The sequence below is a fragment of the Lithobates pipiens genome, unplaced genomic scaffold (assembly GCF_037356315.1).
Source record: "Lithobates pipiens isolate NorthernLeopardFrog02 unplaced genomic scaffold, aLitPip1_a1.2 Scaffold_16, whole genome shotgun sequence".
NCBI classification, from domain to species: domain Eukaryota; kingdom Metazoa; phylum Chordata; class Amphibia; order Anura; family Ranidae; genus Lithobates; species Lithobates pipiens.
In genome coordinates this window covers 60,737,987-60,756,954 of record NW_027507748.1, presented here as the reverse complement: position 1 = coordinate 60,756,954, position 18,968 = coordinate 60,737,987, and the positions used below count along the sequence as shown (strand labels likewise).

Sequence of the window (18,968 nt, the reverse complement as noted above, 5' to 3'; positions counted from 1 at the left end):
TAGACCAATACCCTCCGTCTCTCAGATCAATGGTAATTCAGATCCTGATGGCAGCAAGACTGACGATTGCTAATAAATGGAAATCTTCCAATTCCCCAAACATCAGTGAGGTTGTCAAAAAAGTTGATGAAACTTTCAAATATGAGCAGATTATGGCCACGATAGAAGGAAAGCCTTCTTGCTTTTACGCCCAAAGGGCACCTTGGATCAACATTAGACAAATTACGCAACACCCTTTGTTACCTGGAATTTCGGTTTTCTGGTTACTAATAAACAATATAGAGTTACGGTAGGTTGCTGTTTTGATCCATAATGTAAGGTCGCATAAAACTCCACCGATGTAAACATTGACATATACTCATGATGTTACTAGATAGGTGTTGGATAATGTTCCACTATGTTCTCAATAAATGTACAACTGTTTAAAATGCTTCTGAATATTGTACAAATGTATATCTAGAATTGTATTTGAAAAAGATTTCAATAAAAACTATATTAAAAGAAAAAAGAAACATGTTTGTAAAAATTACAATTTGCCATTTAGATACAATAATCTTTTTTTTTTTTTGCAGTGATGTCGATAAACAGATGAAATACACTGATGTCTGTATGACTAAAGACCTGGAGTGTGATTTAACTTATATCACTTACAGATTTGATGCAAGAGTGAGTGCAGCAGTGGGTGACAACCAGTCAGACTGGATGACAATACACTTTGAACCCGGCAGTCAAAGTATGTATATTTACTCTGTAAACCAGCTAATGGTCTGTGTATGTATGTGGATGACAACTTCCTTGAATATCACCAACGGCATGATTCAACAGGAGCTCATGTGTGAATATTTGGAGGAATTATTTTCGTTACCTATTTCTTTACCTACATTCTGATTGGTTAATCGGTTAACGGAGTCATAGGGGACACTAAAGAGACTTTGTAGCAACACTTTACTAACACCATAATAAAAATATAAGGTAGTCCAACAGGTCCCTTTACTAACCCACTGCACAGCCCCCACCAATGATGCATCTTCTGCGGGCCCAAAGACCATTTGTTGAGCCCCATTTCTTGGGGCTTGGTTTTTATTTTATTTTAATTTTTTTTTTTTTAGCACAACCATTCTGTTGCTCCACAAGTGGAGCAAGAGCAGAGCTAAGGACAGGATTGCGGTTGAAGGAATAATAGTAGCCTATATGGGGCATTTGCCAAGGTGAAGACAGTGAATAGGTCAACTGTACATTGTTAGTGTGAAGACCCTGTCATCAAGATAGCACATTTGTCAGACAGGCCCTGGCACAAGTATTGACCTACCCATGTTCTTAAAGCTGTTGTAGCGGTAAAGAAATATTACTGCCAGCCTCTCTGTTCTATTATTCAAGTAAATGTTACCGGTCTCAAAATATAAATTAAGAGAGCCGATGATTGTAGACACGATGAGGTAATGTGATCAGCTCGGCGGGGACTGCAAAGAATTACACAAACAGTATCAGATATGACCACTCATCTTTATGGCTTGAAGTAGTTTCACTTTTACATAACAATACATATATTACATTTTTATAGTCACATGTTCATAACCGTTAACATAATATAGTACAGATTTTGACTGAAATACTTTAAAACATAAAAACAGTTACAACAGTGAACATTATTATATTTTAATAAACATATTTTACTTTTATTCAGTATTATAGATCTTTGTCTCTCTGGTACACTTTAGCTGTGTAATAATAATACTTACATTGTACTGCTTTAATACAGATATTATGGTTTCAGTTCTCTTTTTTTCACCACTAGATGGTGCACATTGAATGTCTGTATGAAGCAATGCATAAGCTTTCCAGTAGAATAGGTTTTTTACCCATTTAATATCATTTTTCAACAAGTGCTTTCTAATTTTATGTAACTTTGCATAAACCATGTTTAAATATACCTATGTATAACAGTTTAGTGCTTACAATAAGCATTTGTTCTGACTAATACAGTATTTTTATACTTTTGTGCCTGCCATTTTCACTTTTCCTCACACATGCGGTTCTCAACTTCTAATTACAGCAAAACTATTGCATAAAATCTGCTGAAGCTTTTCCTGCATCTGCTCAAGATGTTTATGAATCTTTCTATCACAGTTTAACATGGATTAGAAACAATTTAAAGTACATACCTGCAAAGAATTACACAAACAGTATCAGATATGACCACTCATCTTTATGGCTTAAAGCAGTTTCACTTCAGTCACATGGTGTGTGGTCTTATAAAGACTCTGCTCGTGTACCTTCTCTACCATCTACTGGTTGTTGATAGAATAGCAAGATGGTATTTCTTTGCTTAGAAATAACTAAAAAAATAATAATATTTACTTTGGGGTGTCTGTTTTGTCTTTTATGTGACCATATAAACCCCAGTCTGTCACGCTCTCCCCTCCTTTAGTTAATGGCTCTCGACATTACACTCAATTGTTATCTGAACAGTATTTAGTGATTTAAGTAACCCAGATATGTACCAAGGAGCTATGTTAAGTACCTGGTATGTCATGGGAGTAGCTAGCATTGCAGGAGTTTGTGCGGTGTGAATCTGACTTGGTCTGTATCTTGGCTGACCTAGTGTGTCATATGTAAAGATCTCTTTAGGCTTAGCTTGTCTGGTAGATCTTCTCACAGGAGTTGAGTCTTCTCCATCAACATCATTCTCCATTTGCACACAGGTAAGTCTTGATTTAATGGGGGTAATTGTGCAGTGTCTAGTCCCACCATGTCTGTAGCCCATATTTGGGCTTCCATCATTTTGTTCTTGTTCAAGATTGGGTGTGGTAGTTGTAGGATAGAACTCTTCAGCAGAAACTCTTAATGGGGTTTTCTGTACGTTTTGAGAGTTTTGTTGATACACAACACAATCATGACTTTCTGTAGCCTCTGGTATATAAGGATAATACAATCTTTCTTCATCTGAACATTCATCTTCATCTGAAAATTCCTCCTCCTGTTCCAGATCCATTCTGGTCTCCTTTCTGTTACTTGAGTGTCTTTGGTTCATTGGTACTCTTGTCATAGTACATTTTCCCTTGATGATTTTTGGCTATTCTCAGTTGCGATTTTGTAAGCTTCTAACATTCTGGATGCCCATTTCTGAGTAACTGTTGGTTGAATTTCTGATTCCTTTTCCAAATTTGGGTCGAGCATTAGGTCAATTAGCAAATAAGGAGATCTTCCGTACAATAGAAAGAATGGCGAGTATCCAGTGGCTTCATGCCTGGTGCAATTGTATGCATGAACCATATGTGGAAGATGTTCTTTCCAATCTGACTTTTTCTCTTCCTCTAAGGTGCGAAGGACCTGTAACAAAGTACGGTTCAGTGTCTCCACTGGGTTACCCTGTGGATGGATTGGAGTAGTTCTTGAATGAGAAATTCCTGCCAATCGTTGCAATGTCTGAAACAAGTTGTTTTGAATTCTCTTCCTTGGTCATGGTGGATTTTGTCTGTATATCCGTAATGTGGTATGAAATCTTAAAAGATCTTTTCTGCCGCCGTTTTTCCAGATTTTTTCTTAGTTGAATATACTTCTGCAAATCGTGTGAAATGGTCTACTATTACAAGTATATACTCATATCCTCTTTTGCTTCTCTCCAAGTAATCAATGGATACTAACTCCAATGGTGAACTGGTAGTAATCAAACCCATAGGTGCTCTTTCGAGGATATTTGGAAGCATTTGTTTGATGCAGTTGCACTTCTTCAGCACATATTCATCAATGTCTCTTTGCATAAATGGCCAGTAAAATCGTTCACGTGCTAGGTTGCTTACCTTGTCAGGGCCAATGTGACCCATGTCATCATGTAGATTTCTTAAGACCAATGGTTTTAGCTTTTCTGGTAGAACTAGCTGTTTTCGGGTTCCAGAGTCTTGGTAGAGGATTCTTTCATCAAATCTCAGTTTGTTCCATTCGTGTATCAAACGTCTTGTTTTACTGGTCATACTCTCCTTTTATTTGTGGTTTGGAATCCATTCATTCACCTTAAGCCAGACCACTTCTTTAATGTTGGTATTGTCTTGTTGTAATGCTCTGATATTCTCCTGAGTCATTGGGCATATTGTCTGTCCTTTCAGCAATTCTTCGGCCACATCACTTTCTGAGTGAAGAGTCAATGAAGCCACCCATAGTGCCTCTTTTTCGTCGATAACGGCCTTGCCACATAGCTGACACAACCTCAGATGGTACAAGCTCTGTGTACTCACTCCGATTGTTTGTGAGTTCCACTGGAAATCGTGAAAGTGTATCCGCGTCCACATTCTGTTTACCTGGCCTGTACTTGATATCGAAGTGGAAATCGGCCAACTCGCCAACCCAGCGATGACCCACAGCATTCAGTCTGGCAGTACTCAATATATATGTCAATGGGTTGTTGTCTGTGTAGACTGTGAATGTTGGAGCGTAGTACAAGTAATCTCTGAATTTGTCACAGACTGCCCATTTGAGAGCTAAAAACTCAAGTTTACCAGAGTGTAGATGGTAATTGCTCTCTGCTGGAACCAATGTTCTGGAGAAAAATCCAATAACACAAAGTTTTCCTCCTTGTCATTGGTACAGTACAGCACCTAGGCCTTCATTGGAAGCATCAGTGTGTAAGACGAAGGGTAAGTCAAAATCAGAGTAGGCTAGTATTGGTGGATTGGTTAGCATATCTACCAGTCTGGATACTACAGCTTGATGTTTGGGTGTCCATTGAATCAGTGTGTTAGATGGCACTTGTGCTTTGTTTCCGTTTTTCTTTGTAGGTTCCCCTCGATTGTTTTTGGTGATGGATGTAGCAGATTCTTTCTCAGTGTTCTTCAAAAGTTCATACAGTGGTTTAGCAAGGAATCTTGAATAAAAGACCTGTAGTAGGTCAGGAATCCTAACAAATATCTGACTCCTCCCACTGTTTTTGGTTCTTTCCTTTTCAAATGTAATACCTCTTCAAGATCTTTTGGGTCAATTTTTATACCTTCTTCTGACACCATTCATCCAAGGTATTGAATCTGTCGTTTAAAGAGTTCACAGTTCTTCAGTTTGATACCATGCTCGTGCATTCGACTAAGCACTTGTTAATATCATTGACATGCTCCTGAAAAGTTTTGGAGTAGCAAACTACGTCATCCAGGTATGGAGAACAACATTTGTCTCTGATGCCCTCCAGTACATTCTCCATGCATCTCTGAAAAGCTGCTGGGGTATTAGTTAATCTAAATAGAATACGATTCCACTCAAGGAGTCCCCAGGGGGTCTTGTATTCTAGGTAGTGGATATCTATCTGGGATAGTCTTTCGGTTTAACTCCCTAAAGTCAACACATAGTCGTGTCCTTCTTTCGAACACAGACAACTGGTGATGAGTGATGAGTATGCAGAAGATTTTGTTGCCCAACCTCAGTCAAGAAGGTTTTGGATATATGCTTTCACTTCCTAGAAATGGTACCCAATACTGTTCTGGGCAGAAGGTAGATGTCATGTTGAGTACGGTTCAGTATAGGTATCTTCACCAGTTTAGAGAAACCGTTTGGCACATCTACCACTGAATGAAATAGTTCAAGTCCTTCTTCAACTGGATATTCTGGAAGTGGTTCAAATGGCATGATTCCTCCTTTTGGCTACACTCTAATTCTGCATTTGACTCACAGATCTCACCTCCTTTAATCTGGAGTCCCTTCTTCCCCACTTTGACCACACAACTATCGGATATTTCTCCTGGGTCAGTTGCTTGACTGACAGCATTGACAATGTTATTCGCTACACCCTGTGTTACTTTCATAGCTTCAAACATGGTTTTCTCTGATCAATTCTTCGATAACATTAAACCCAAGAATTGAATTGTCATTACAGCAGTCGCTCACCAGCATTGGCACATAGATTGCTGAGTTTCCATGTCCATTACTTTTGAATTCCAGGTGCACTTCAATCCATGAATGGAATGACAGAACCATTTGCAGCTGTAATGAATAAGTTGTCATCACAAAGTAAATCTTGTATGTGCCTAATGGAGACGCTGAGTAGCAACTTTTCTAACCATGCCTTCCCGACAATGCTGACCTGAGCTCCTGTGTCCATCAACATGTCAACTGGAACACCATTCATGACATGACAGTAGGCATTTTCCTCCAATTAATTGTGCTACGTGTTGTTTGGAGAATCCATTCTCTTTTGGGAGTGTTTTAGTGGACCCGTGGGTAAATACACTGTTTACCTTAGCATGGGACAGATCATTTGAGGTGGTCAATGGTTGTCCCTTCCCAGTGACCGTCTGTTGTTTCCTGACTGCCTTCTTTTCTTCAAGCAATCAACTGCTCTGTGTCCTGTCCAACCACAGTAGAAACAATGGTAGCAGTTCTGACTCTCTTGTTTGATGCAATCATCACACCTGGGCTTGCAGTGAGTTGTATCTGGAACTTGAACATTGGTCAGTGGCTTAGTCATTCGGTTTCCAACAACAGGCGTTTGCTTCATCATCTTTTCCAGATTGTTCGTGAGAGCAGAAACATTTGTTCTTAGTTCCGTTAATGCAGTGTGATTTGCTCTAGCATCTCCCTCAGCTCTCTTTTGCAAGGTGTCTTTTTCACTATTCCCTGGTGTCTGTGATGAATGAACAGTAAGAGGTTTATGTTTAGGTGCACTGTTTAAGCGTCTCTGCCTTTCTGTTTCCTCATCAACTGATCTGGTGGCCTGCTCAATGATAAAGTCATCCGTTACTGTCAAACCAGACACATAAGACTTGATATCTCGTCTAGCATTAGAATTTTTCTCGTTTAGTCCTTGATACAGTGTATGAAGGAATACGCCTTGCACCAGTTTTTTTGTCATAGTTAAGCTCTCGCCTATCATGTTGTAATGTGGACAGAACTTTTTCTTTTAACCCCACTAGCCTGTAAGCAAATTGTTGTGCTGTTTCTCTTTCTTGCTGGGTAGCATTGCTAAGGTCCTGAAATAACTCATCACCACTTCGTTCTCTCATATGTGACTTCAAAAAACTTTTCAATTCAGCAACAGTAAGATCATCTTTGTCAGTCAACATATTTTTAAAATTACCCGGTTTGATTATTCTCAACACTGTGTGTACAATTTTAGATTCAGGGAATTTTTCTGTTAGACCCTCGTCAATTTGTCTGCATGCGCTACTGTAACTCATGTCCGAACCATGATCTGAAATTACACCACCATGCATTTTGAATTCTATATGTGGCAATAAAGCACAACATCAGTTAATCTCACCATCTCGGATACCTGTTCAGTCCTTGCAGTCCTTGCATAATTATAATTGAATAAACCAATGCCTCTTTTGTTTAGATTTAGCCTTTTCGCGCAGTTTATTTTGTGCTGTTTTGCAGGTTTTTGGAAGCTACTTGAACCCACCAATGTCAGGATGGATTCTATAAACTTTAAGAACATTCTAAGGTGGAACCCCCCACCTGGCTTCACGGATGATGAAGATGTAGTATATACAGTGCAGTATAAAATGTAAGTTTCAGTGAAACACATTACAAATACCTGCCATTATTCCCTGATATCTCAAAATAACGTGGGTTAAATCGTCCTTATCTCCCCAAAAATCTCTCACAGTTGCTAAAACTGGAAATAAATCACCTACTATGAGCAAAAATACCAATGGGGGTTATTTACTAAAGAAAAGTCCACTTTGCACTGCAAGTGCACTTGAAAGTAATGTCGCTGCAGATCCGAGGGGGACATGCAAGGAAAATAAAAAAATCAACATTTTAGCTTGCACATGATTGGATGATAAAATCAGCAGAGCTTCCACTCATTTCAGCTCTACCTCTTAGATTTAGAGCGACTGCACTTCCAAGTGCACTTGCAGTGCAAAGTGGATTTGCCTTTCGTAAATAACCCCGATGTGTATACTATCACTCAAAGCAAAGTAATTTATCCTGCAGAAAAGGATACAAAACATCAAATAATACATTTACCCTAAATGTGTTGTTAGCCGTAATTAGCATTAAACCCCAATTTCAGGTAGGATATTTTTTTGAAATATGGAGTACACAGTGAAGGGTTAGAACATACATCAGCTTTTATACCTATCTGCAACCACAATTTAGGGAGATCTCTCTTTCCTTCTTGTGAGGTCACAGAGATTTGAAGTAGGAAGAATTGAAGGTGCATTTGTCCCTCTGTCCTTAACTTTGCTGTCTGTAGCTAATTTTTCTCAGTTCCTGTCCATGAATAGTCAAAATTCAAATTCATTCCAATGTCAAGATAGAAATTCATTCCGATGTAATATTGGGTAGTAGACCCTTTAAAAGACCCAACCCGTTTTGGCGGGAGGGGGGCCAGAACTCGCTCTCAAACCTACTACTGACGAACACTGTTCTTCATCATTCAGTTGGTAAAACCCTGCTGAAATGGGCAAGTTCTGGTTTCCAAAATGCATTGGCACCTTTATGAAATTATCTACACTGCTCAAAAAATTAAAGGAACAATTTGCAAAAATTTCAAACAAACTTCTTTCACGTCGTCATTATGGGGTATTGTATGTAGAATTTTGAGGAAAATAAAGAATTCAATCCCTTTTTGGATATGGCTGTAACATAACAAAATGTGGAAAAAGGGAAGTGCTGTGAATACTTTCCGAAACACTGTATAGTGATATGGACTGGGTAATGTGCCCACCTCATGCCACCTTATTTGATGAAAATGAAAATTATCAACCTACAGAGGGCTGTATTCAAAGACACCCCAAAAATAACGTGAAAACATGAAGCAGCAGGCTAGTCCATTTTTCTGAAATTGCATTGCAGCAACTCAAGATGATACTCAGTCATTTTTATGGCCCCCACGTGCATGTATGCATGCCTTACAACATTGGGGCATGCTCCTAATAAGACGACAAATGATGCCCTGGGGTATTTCCACCCAGATCAGGACCAGGGCATCACTGAGCTCCTGAACAAACTGAGGTGCAACCTGGCAGCATCAGATGGGCCGAAACATAATATCCCAGAGGTGTTCTATTGGTTTTAGGTCAGGTGAGCGTGGGGGCCATTCGGTGATCAATTCCTTCATCCTCCAAGAACTGGCTGCAAACTGTCGCCACATGCGGTCGGGCATTGTCATGCACCAGGAAGAACACAGGACCCACTGTACCAGCCAGACAATGGGTCCAAGGATTTCTTCTCGATACCTAATGGCAGCCAGGGTGCCATTGTCTAGCCTGTAGAGGTCTGTACATCCCTCCATGGATATGCCTCCCCAGTCCATTTCTGACCCACCACCAAACTGGTCATGCTGAATGCTGTTACAGGCAGCATAACAGTCTGCACGGCTTCTCCAGACCCTTTCACGTCTCTCACATGTGCTCAGGGTGAACCTGCTCTCATCTGTGAATAGCACAGGGTGCCAGTGGCAGACCTGTCAATTCTGGTGTTCAATGGCAAATGCCAATCGAGCTCCACAGTATGGGGCAGTGAGTACAGGGCCCACTAGAGGACATCGGTCATATTGTTTGGTCAGATACTTTCACACCAGTGGCTTGCTGGAGATCATTTTGTAGGGCTCTGGCAGTGCTTAGACTGTTTCTCCTTACACAAAGGAGCAGATATCAGCACTGCTGATGGGTTAAGGACCTTTCACGGCTCTGTCCTGCTCTCCTAGAGTAACGGCCTGTCTCCTGGAATCTCCTCCATGCCCTTGAAACTGGAAGACACAGCAAACCTTTTGGCAATGGCACTTATTGATGTGCCATCCTGGAGGAGTTGGACTGTCTGTGCAACATCTATAGCTGGGATATGCAATTAGCGGCTCTCCAGTTGTTGCAGAACTGCAAGTCCCATGAGGCATAGCAAGACTCTGACAGCCACAAGCCTGACACCCAGAGGCAGAGGCATGATGGCACTTGTAGTTTTGTAACAGCTGGAGGTCCGCTAATTGCATATCCTTGATCTATAGGGTCCAGGCATCACCTCATGCTACCAGTAGTGACACTGGCCCTAGCCAAATGCAAAACAAGTGAAAAGCAGTTAGAAAAGATGAGTAGGGAAAATAAATGCCTCCACCTGTAAAATCATTCTGGTTTTGGAGGTTGTCTCATTGTTGCCCATCTAGTGCACCTGTTGTTAATTTCATTTACATCAAACCAGTTGAAACTGATTAACAACCCCCCTCTGCTACTTACCTGACCATATCAATATCCCAGGAGTTTAACTGACTTGATGCTATACTCCAATTAAAAAAAATATTTTTTTGAGCAGTGTATATGACTTTACATTGGAATAAACTTATATGTAGACTAATAACTTGTACCGTGGCACTTCAATCTCAGATCCATTTAGTTGTAAACCAATGAAAATGGTAGATCCTTTGGTGTGTAAAAGCTGCCAACGAGATTTCAGACACTCTTTTTGAACACAAGTAATAAAATACCCATCAACAGTTTAATTTATGGTTAGAGTCACTATGCACATACCAAACTTACTATCGCAGCAAATGTTGTATAAGGCAGGCCAACAAAATATGTGAATGCTTTCTACAGGAAGTAAAGGGGAAAAAAATCATAAATATGTTTTTGTTTGAAAAAGAAAAAAAATGAACAGTTTTCTTGATCATACAGTGCATTGAAAAAAGTATTCATACCCCTTGCAATTTTCCACATTTTGTAATGTTCCAACCAAAAATGTAATTGTACTTTATTGGGATTTTATGTGATAGTCCAACACAAAGTGACACATAATTGTAAAGTGGAATGAAAATTTTAAATGGTTTCCAACATTTTTTACAAATAAATATGTGAAAAGTGTGGCGTGCATTTGTATTCAGCCCCTCTGAGTCAATACTTTGTAGAACCTCCTTTCACTGCAATTACAGCTGCAAGTCTTTTGGGGATATCTCTACCAGCTTTGCACATCTAGAGAGCGAAACTGTTGCCCATTCTTCTTTGCAAAATAGCTCAAGCTCTGTCAGACTGTACAGGGAGAGCATCTGTGAACAGCAATTTTCAAGTCTTGTCACAGATTCTAAATTGGATTTAGGTCTGGACCTTGACTGGGTCATTCCAATACATGAATATGCTTTGCTCTGAACCATTCCATTGTAGCTCTGGCTTTATGTTTAGGGTTGTTGTCCAAATGGAAGGTGAACCTTTGCCCCGTCTCAAGTCTTTCGCAGATTCTAACAGGTTTTCTTCTAAGATTACCCCTGTCCATTGATCTTCCCATCAACTCTGACCAGCTTCCCTGTCCCTGCTGAAGAAAAACATCCCCACAACATGATGCTGCCACCGCCATGTTTCATGCTGGGCATGGTGTGTTCAGGGTGATGTGCAGTGTTAGTTTTCCACCACACATTGCCACTCTTTCATAAAGGCCCGATTTGTGGAGAGCACGACTAAAAGTAGTCCTGTGGAAAAATTTTCCCACCTGAGCTGTGGATCTCTGAAACTCTTCTAGAGTTACCATGGGCCTCTTGACTGCTTTTCTGATTAATATTCTCCTTGCCTGGCCTGTCAGTTTAGGTGGACGGCCATGTCTTGGTAGGTTTGCGGTTGTGCCATACTCTTTCCATTTTTTGATGATGGATTCAAATATATTCAAAGCTTGGGATATTTTTTTTTATAACCTAACCCTGGTTTAAACTTCTCCATAACTTTATCCCTAACCTGTCTGGTGTGTTCCTTGACCTTCATGATGCTGTTTGTTCACTAAGGTCCTCTAACAAACCTCTGAGGGCTTTAGAGAACAGCTGTATTTATACTGAGATTAAATTACACACAGGTGGACTCTATTTACTAATTAGGTGGCTTCTGAAGGCAATCAATTCCACTAGATTATAGTAAAGCCGCGTACACACGGGGCGGACTGTCTGGCCAACTTAGTCCGTCAGACAATCCGAAGGACAGTCCGTCATACTTTCGAATGAACGGACTTGACCACACACACCACTTTTTGAGCGGACTAATACGGCGTACTAAGTCCGCCATACTATCCGCCCTACTTTTGAAATGAACGGACTCGCCCACACACGCGGAGGAAAGTCCGCTCATTTCGAGCGCGTCTCCAGGTAGGCGGGGCCCGCGAAGGAGACGTCGCTGGCCCCGCCGCCTGGTATGGACTTAAAGGGGAACCCCAACGCCGAAAAAAAAATCGGCGTGGGGGTCCCCCCCAAGTCCACAACAGACCCTTGTCCGAGCACGCTACCCGGCTGGCCAGGAAAGGGGGGCGAGCGAGCGCCCCCCCTCCTGAGCCGTACCAGGCCGCGTGCCCTCAACATGGGGGGTGCCTTGGGGAAGGGGGGCCGCGCGGCCCCCCCACCCCAAAGCACCTTGTCCCCATGTTGATGAGGACAAGGGCCTCTTCCCGACAACCCTGGCCGTTGGTTGTCGGGGTCTGCGGGTGGGGGGCTTATCGGAATCCGGGAGCCCCCTTTAATAAGGGGGCCCCCGGATACCGGCCCCCCACCCTATGTGAATGAGTATGGGGTACAATGTACCCCTACCCATTCACCTGTAAAATAAAAGTACCAAAAAAAACACAACACACGAGATAAAATACTTTATTGCACAGCTCCGGGGGTCTTCCGTCTTCGGGGGTCTTCTCGCCGGACTCCTCCGCTATCTTCTTGTAGCTCTTTTGCTAGCGGAGGAGTCCGGCTTTCTTCCTCGCCGCCGGCCTATTCTCCCGACTTCGGGGGTCTTGTCCCCCTCTTCGGTTCTTCTGCCGGGCTACCGCGCCTTCTTATAGCTCTTTTACAGGCGGTGGCCCGGTCTTCTGTCGCCGCCGTCGCCGCCGCCTTCCATTCTTCTTCTTCTTCTTCTTCTTCTTCTCCAGGCGATGTTGCCTCGACGATCTCTCCGGCCGGAATGCCAGGGACGCACTGCGCGGCCACTTATATAGGGACAATGGGGTGGTGTCACATGGCTTTATGTCACATGGGTTGGTCACATGGTGACCCCGCCCCTTACGATGTCATAGTCCCCATGTGACATCAACCCATGTGACCAACCCATGTGACATAAAGCCATGTGACACCGCCCCATTGTCCCTATATAAGTGGCCGCGCAGTGCGTCCCTGGCATTCCGGCCGGAGAGATCGTCGAGGCAACATCTCCTGGAGGAGAAGAAGAAGAAGAAGAAGAACGGAAGGCGGCGGGGGCGGCGACAGAAGACCGGGCCACCGCCTGTAAAAGAGCTATAAGAAGGCGCGGTGGCCCGGCAGAAGAACCGAAGAGGGGGACAAGACCCCCGAAGTCGGGAGAAGAGGCCGGCGGCGAGGAAGAAAGCCGGACTCCTCCGCTAGCAAAAGAGCTACAAGAAGATAGCATAGGAGTCCAGCGAGAAGACCCCCGAAGACGGAAGACCCCGGAGCTGTGCAATAAAGTATTTTATCTCGTGTGTTGTGGTTTTTTTTGGTACTTTTATTTTACAGGTGAATGGGTAGGGGTACATTGTACCCCATACTCATTCACATAGGGTGGGGGGCCGGTATCCGGGGGCCCCCTTATTAAAGGGGGCTCCCGGATTCTGATAAGCCCCCCGCCCGCAGACCCCGACAACCAACGGCCAGGGTTGTCGGGAAGAGGCCCTTGTCCTCATCAACATGGGGACAATGTGCTTTGGGGTGGGGGGGCCGCGCGGCCCCCCCTTCCCCAAGGCACCCCCCCATGTTGAGGGCACGCGGCCTGGTACGGCTCAGGAGGGGGGGGGGCGCTCGCTCGCCCCCCTTTCCTGGCCGGCCGGGTAGCGTGCTCGGACAAGGGTCTGTTGTGGACTTGGGGGGGACCCCTTTAAGTCCATACCAGGCGGCGGGGCCAGCGACGTCTCCTTCGCGGGCCCCGCCTACCTGGATACCCGCTCGAAATGAGCAGACTTTTCTCGGGGCGGGAAAAGTCTGCTCATTTCAAAATTACGGCGGACTGGCACACACACGGGCGGATTGTCCGCCGAAATGCGAGTCCGACGGACAGTATTACGGAAATTCCGAAATACTTAGTCCGCCAGACTGCACGCTGAAAAAGTCCGCTGAAGCCCACACACGAGTGGACTGTCCGCTGAAATGTGTTTCGGCGGACTAAGTAGGCCAGACAGTCCGCCCGTGTGTACGCGGCTTTAGGGGTATCAGAGTAAAGGGGGCTGAATACATATGCACGCCACACTTTTCAGAAATCTATTTGTAAAACATTTTGAAAACCATTTATAATTTTCCTTCTACTTCACAATTATGTGCCACTTGTGTTGGTCTATCACATAAAATCTCAATAGAATACATTTGCGTTTTTTTGTTTGTAACATGACAAAATGTGGAAAATCTCACGGTGTATGAATCCTTTTTCAAGGCCAAAATGCTTTTTATTGACAACTACAAAAAATGTTGAGACTGTTATAACCCTGAACTCTGCAGGCGTGTTCAATATTGCGCCAGCAGCAGACATGCTGTAGAAAAGCTCCTGATTCTGGCCTACCATCCTGCCTATAATCAGGATGTAGGAACCTTCATTATAGGTGGCCTAATCTCCCGACCCCTCCTGCTTACTCAGGTGATGACAATGGGCAGAAGCGCCAGCCCGAAACGTCGCAATACGGACTCTATATTTAGCCCAGCCACACCTGGGCCTTCCTACCCTTTCTGCCCGAGAATATTCCGAGATATCGAGACCCAGACAGACTCTCCTGCGGACAACTTTTGACACCCTCATGCAGGCTATTTCCACTTGTCAAACTGCCCTCACACCTAAAATAGACCTTGTGCAGGCCGACATTGGACTTATTCCACGAGATATTGAACGTTTCTGTGAGCGGGTCACGGAGGTGGAGAGGAGGGTGTCTAGGGTTGAAGATCTACAATGGGATCATCATATAGATGTCCAAACACTAAAGATCAAGGTTAAACACCCACATTGCCATGCCGTGCTGTTTGGCGCAATCTTCAGTTGGGCCAGAAAATGATGTATCTACCTAAATTATTATACTTTTTTAACACATATCCCTAAATCCTTTTTAACACTTATTGAGAGCATGATGGTATCCTCTGTCTTAACTGGACGACCCCCTCAGGTGTCCAAAAAAATCCTATATCTACGACTCACTGGTGGAGGACTGGCACTCCCAAACTTTCAACTTTAATATTGGGCGGCAGGGCTTGTCACTGTAAGGTGGCGGTTCTCCCAGCCCTTGCAGAATCCTGCAGTAGCCCTGGAGGGGACTCTATTAGGCAACTACACAGCCCTAAGCGGCTTGGTTTTTCGGGGAGCTAAGGCCCACCCCTCTGTAGGGGGTACTATGAAAACCACGATAAGTGTATGGCAGCAAGCTAGAGCAGTACACAAGAAACCACTTCACATTTCTCCACACACACCTTTATGGGGAAACCTTTTGCTTCCTCATTAGTATACTATTTCAGGTGCCTAGGTCCTTTGAATTCTGCAACTGCAGCATGCCATCAGGACCTATTATTCTTGAATCTGTTGAGCCCTTCCTGACCTCCAGTGTGATGGGGAAACCTCTATCCTCTCTTTATTTGTACCTGTCTGTGGCCTATGATACCAAGCCGACTCATGAGATAAGTAGAAAGCGGATATTCCTACCCTTGGGGTAGAGGAATGGGAGGACTGTGTTTCCTCCTTCATCTCCTCCATGATCTTAGCCAGGGACAGGTTTATACAACTTAAATTTCTCCATAGGGCATACTATACCCCTCAGGGACTTGAATCAGTTGAATCTATCCCCATTATGGTTTAGTCCTGCCTTAAGATTCACCGATACTGGGCAGCCACGGCTGAAACTCTGAGTGACATGTGTGGCTCGACCATTAATCTGGACCCTCTGATCTTGCTGATAAGTCACTTGGAGGATGTAGAAGGTTATAGGTACACCAAGCTTTGTCTTACTTTTATTCTATTTTATGCGAGAATGAAAATTCTGTTAAGGTGGAAGTCTGTGGAGCCTCCCACACGAGCCTCTTGGCTGCAGAAGGTTAACACTGTGTTACCATTATATAGAATCACATATGAGAGTAGACACTGTCAAAAGAAATTTGACAAATTGGATTGATGCATGTGGCTAGGACTCACTATCAGGCTGGACACACTCACTCTTCTGGGTACTTACTGTAATCATGCGTTCCCTGTCCCTCCACCCCCTTTTTTGCCCCTTCCCTCTGCTTCATCCCCATACACTTCCCTCCTCCCCCCCATTTACCCCCCCCCCCCCCCATTCTTTCTACTGTTTTGTTGTGCAATTTAAATAATTGTCACTACGATGATGGCTTTATTGTTGTTCTTTGTTCAATAAAAACTCTCTGTTAAAAAAAAGCTGAATTCCAGGCAAACAATAAAAAATACATGGAATTAAACTAAATATAAATAAAATCAGAGCTACACTCAAACTAAGTACAAAGTTAAAGGAGCTGCTAGCAGCAATAGAAGTATACAATCCTCCACAACACTAAAATAATTGGAGTACTCAAAAAAGTATAAACAAAAACTATTTAAAAAGTCCAAATATCATTGAATCGTCCGTAAGTGTTTCTAAAGGTAGTGATTGTTAAAGCTTCCTCATTTATAACAACCGAGAGAAGTGGCAGCTCACCAGAAAAAATGCTGTCTCAACCAAGAACACAACAAACACGCTTTGTGTAGTAGAACAGTGATGTAATCATCAAAATCCAGTCTCAAGAAGTATTGACTCAAGATATCGTAGTGTCTCATCACACGAGATATCATGAAAGTAAAAAAAACTCTTGGCCCCTGTACACACGGTCGGAGATTTCGACAACCAAATCCGTTGGATCTTGTCCGAAACTGTTGCATACACACGGTTGGACTAAGTTGTTGAAAAATCCGATCATTCAGAACGTGATGACGTAATTTCGTTACGATGGGACTACGTTCAGGCTAGTAGCCAATAACTTTGATGTAGGAATTTGATCTGAGCATGCGTGGCACTTGGTCCGATCAAAATTCTCTACACAGGATCGAACCAGTTGGTCGGGAAATATTTCCAACATGTTGGAAAATTGGGTCCCACGGATATTCCAACGGAATCAGTCCGATGCAGACCACACACAGTCGGATTATCCGACAACACGGTCCGATAGGACACATTCCAACGGATTCTCCAACCGTGTGTACAAGGGCTTAGACCTTGTACACACGGTCGGCCATTCCGACGGAAAATGTCCAATCGGACCATGTTGTCGGATAATCCGCCCATGTCTGGGCTCCATCGGACTGTTTCCGTTGGAATATCCGACCGACAAAGTTTTAGAGCTGGGCTGTAAAACTTTCCGACAACATGATCTGTCCGATCGGATCATGTTGTCGGAAAATTTTACAGTTTGTAGAGAATTCCGATCGGACAAAGTGCCACTCATGCTCAGATCAAATTTCTAGACCAAAGCTATTGGCTACTAGCCTGAACGTAGTCCTCTCGTAACTAAATAACGTCATCACGTTCTGAACGATTGGATTTTCCGACAACTTTGTCCGACCGTGTGTATGCAACACCAGTTTTGGACAACATCCGATGGATTTGGTTGTCGGAATGTCCGACCGTGTGTACAAGGGCTCATAGTGTAGTAGTTAGTAATTACTGTATAAAATATTAAAAGTGAAAACCTGTGCCAAAATATTATAAACAGTGTACACTCGTGATTCAAGGCACCTTTCCCAGCAAGCAGCGCACACTCACCAAAATTCATGTGCTGCCATAAAGTATGCAGCCAACACACTTTGCAGGATGGATGGATGGATAGAAAATAAACACTGATCTCCTCTAATGAGATCTTCTCCTTATATCTCTCTAGGGGACACTGTGCAGCTCATTCAGTCAAATGATATCACCAAACAGCAAAGAAGATTACATTAAATAATAAATTATAGTATAACGAAATAATATCCTAGTGTAGTAATTAATTACCCAAATGTAACAGTCAGTAGTAATAGCATGAATCAGCCAGTATAGTAATAAAACAAAATGCTGCTCTTTCACTCAAATCAAAGCGCCGCCACCTCGGAGACCGATTTTGCGGCGTGACGTCACGTAGATATCTCCTCCCTACACATTTCCCAAGCAATGTGCGCCCTCAGGGGCATCTGCAAGTTTTTTTCGCTATTTTAATACAGAATACATACGTGAATACAATTGCACGAGTGGTTTTACATGACAAAGAATTTGTATTTCAATTCAAATTTTCACAAAGTCTGTTGCTTCTGTGTTTTTAGATCTTTTTGTCAGATGTTACTATGGTATACTGAAGTATAATTACAGGCATTTCATAAGTGCCAAAGGCATTTATTGACAATTATATTAAAGTGGTTGTAAACCCTCCACTTTCATTTTAGCTCATTCTAATCTATATATAACAGGCCGCTGATCGGGACCTGTGAAATTTCACTTAGGCCGCATGCACACGACTGGACTTTCCGGCAGACTAGGTCCGAAGGGATTAGTCCGTTGGACAATCCAATCGTGTGTAGGCTAGTTTTCTAAAAAAAAAATCAGACGGACCTAGAAATAGAACATGTTTCAAATCTATCGGACGGACTCAATTCCGACTGACTAAAAATTGGGGAAAACCATTTGTCTGTGTGCTGGTCCGGCAGACCAAATACGACGTAAGGGAAGCTATTGGCTACTGGCTATCGAAATTCCTTTTTTAGTCCCGTCTTACGTCATCACGTTCAAAACAAACGGACTTTCGAACGGACTTAGTCCATTCGTGTGAGGCCAAGCAAGTTCGTTCAGAAAGTCCGTCGGAACTCGGCCATTGGGAAAACCGTCGGACCTAGTCTGCCGGAAAGTCCGGTCGTGTGTACGCGGCATTACTCTTTCTGTTTCCTTATAATCTGTCCTGCAATCTGTAGTGACACCAGTTGCACTTGCGCAGTCCATAGCTTCTTTAACGGCACGCTATGTGTGCCATTTCACTATCCTCTGCATGCCGGGTCATTGACTGTCATTGAGAACGGCACAGTGGAAGCCTCGTGATGCTGTGCTCT

At 43.1% G+C, this 18,968-nt stretch overlaps 1 protein-coding gene across 1 annotated transcript in view; it reads left to right on the top strand.

Annotated features, from left to right (window-relative positions):
* LOC143981832 (interleukin-10 receptor subunit beta-like) overlaps window positions 1-18,968 on the top strand; it is a 77,097-nt gene that overhangs the window by 24,178 nt on the left and 33,951 nt on the right. The window contains exons 3-4 of the mRNA XM_077479959.1: window positions 573-733; window positions 7,354-7,483. Of these exons, the coding sequence (XP_077336085.1) occupies window positions 573-733; window positions 7,354-7,483 (291 nt within the window). The remainder of the gene's footprint in view (window positions 1-572; window positions 734-7,353; window positions 7,484-18,968) is intronic.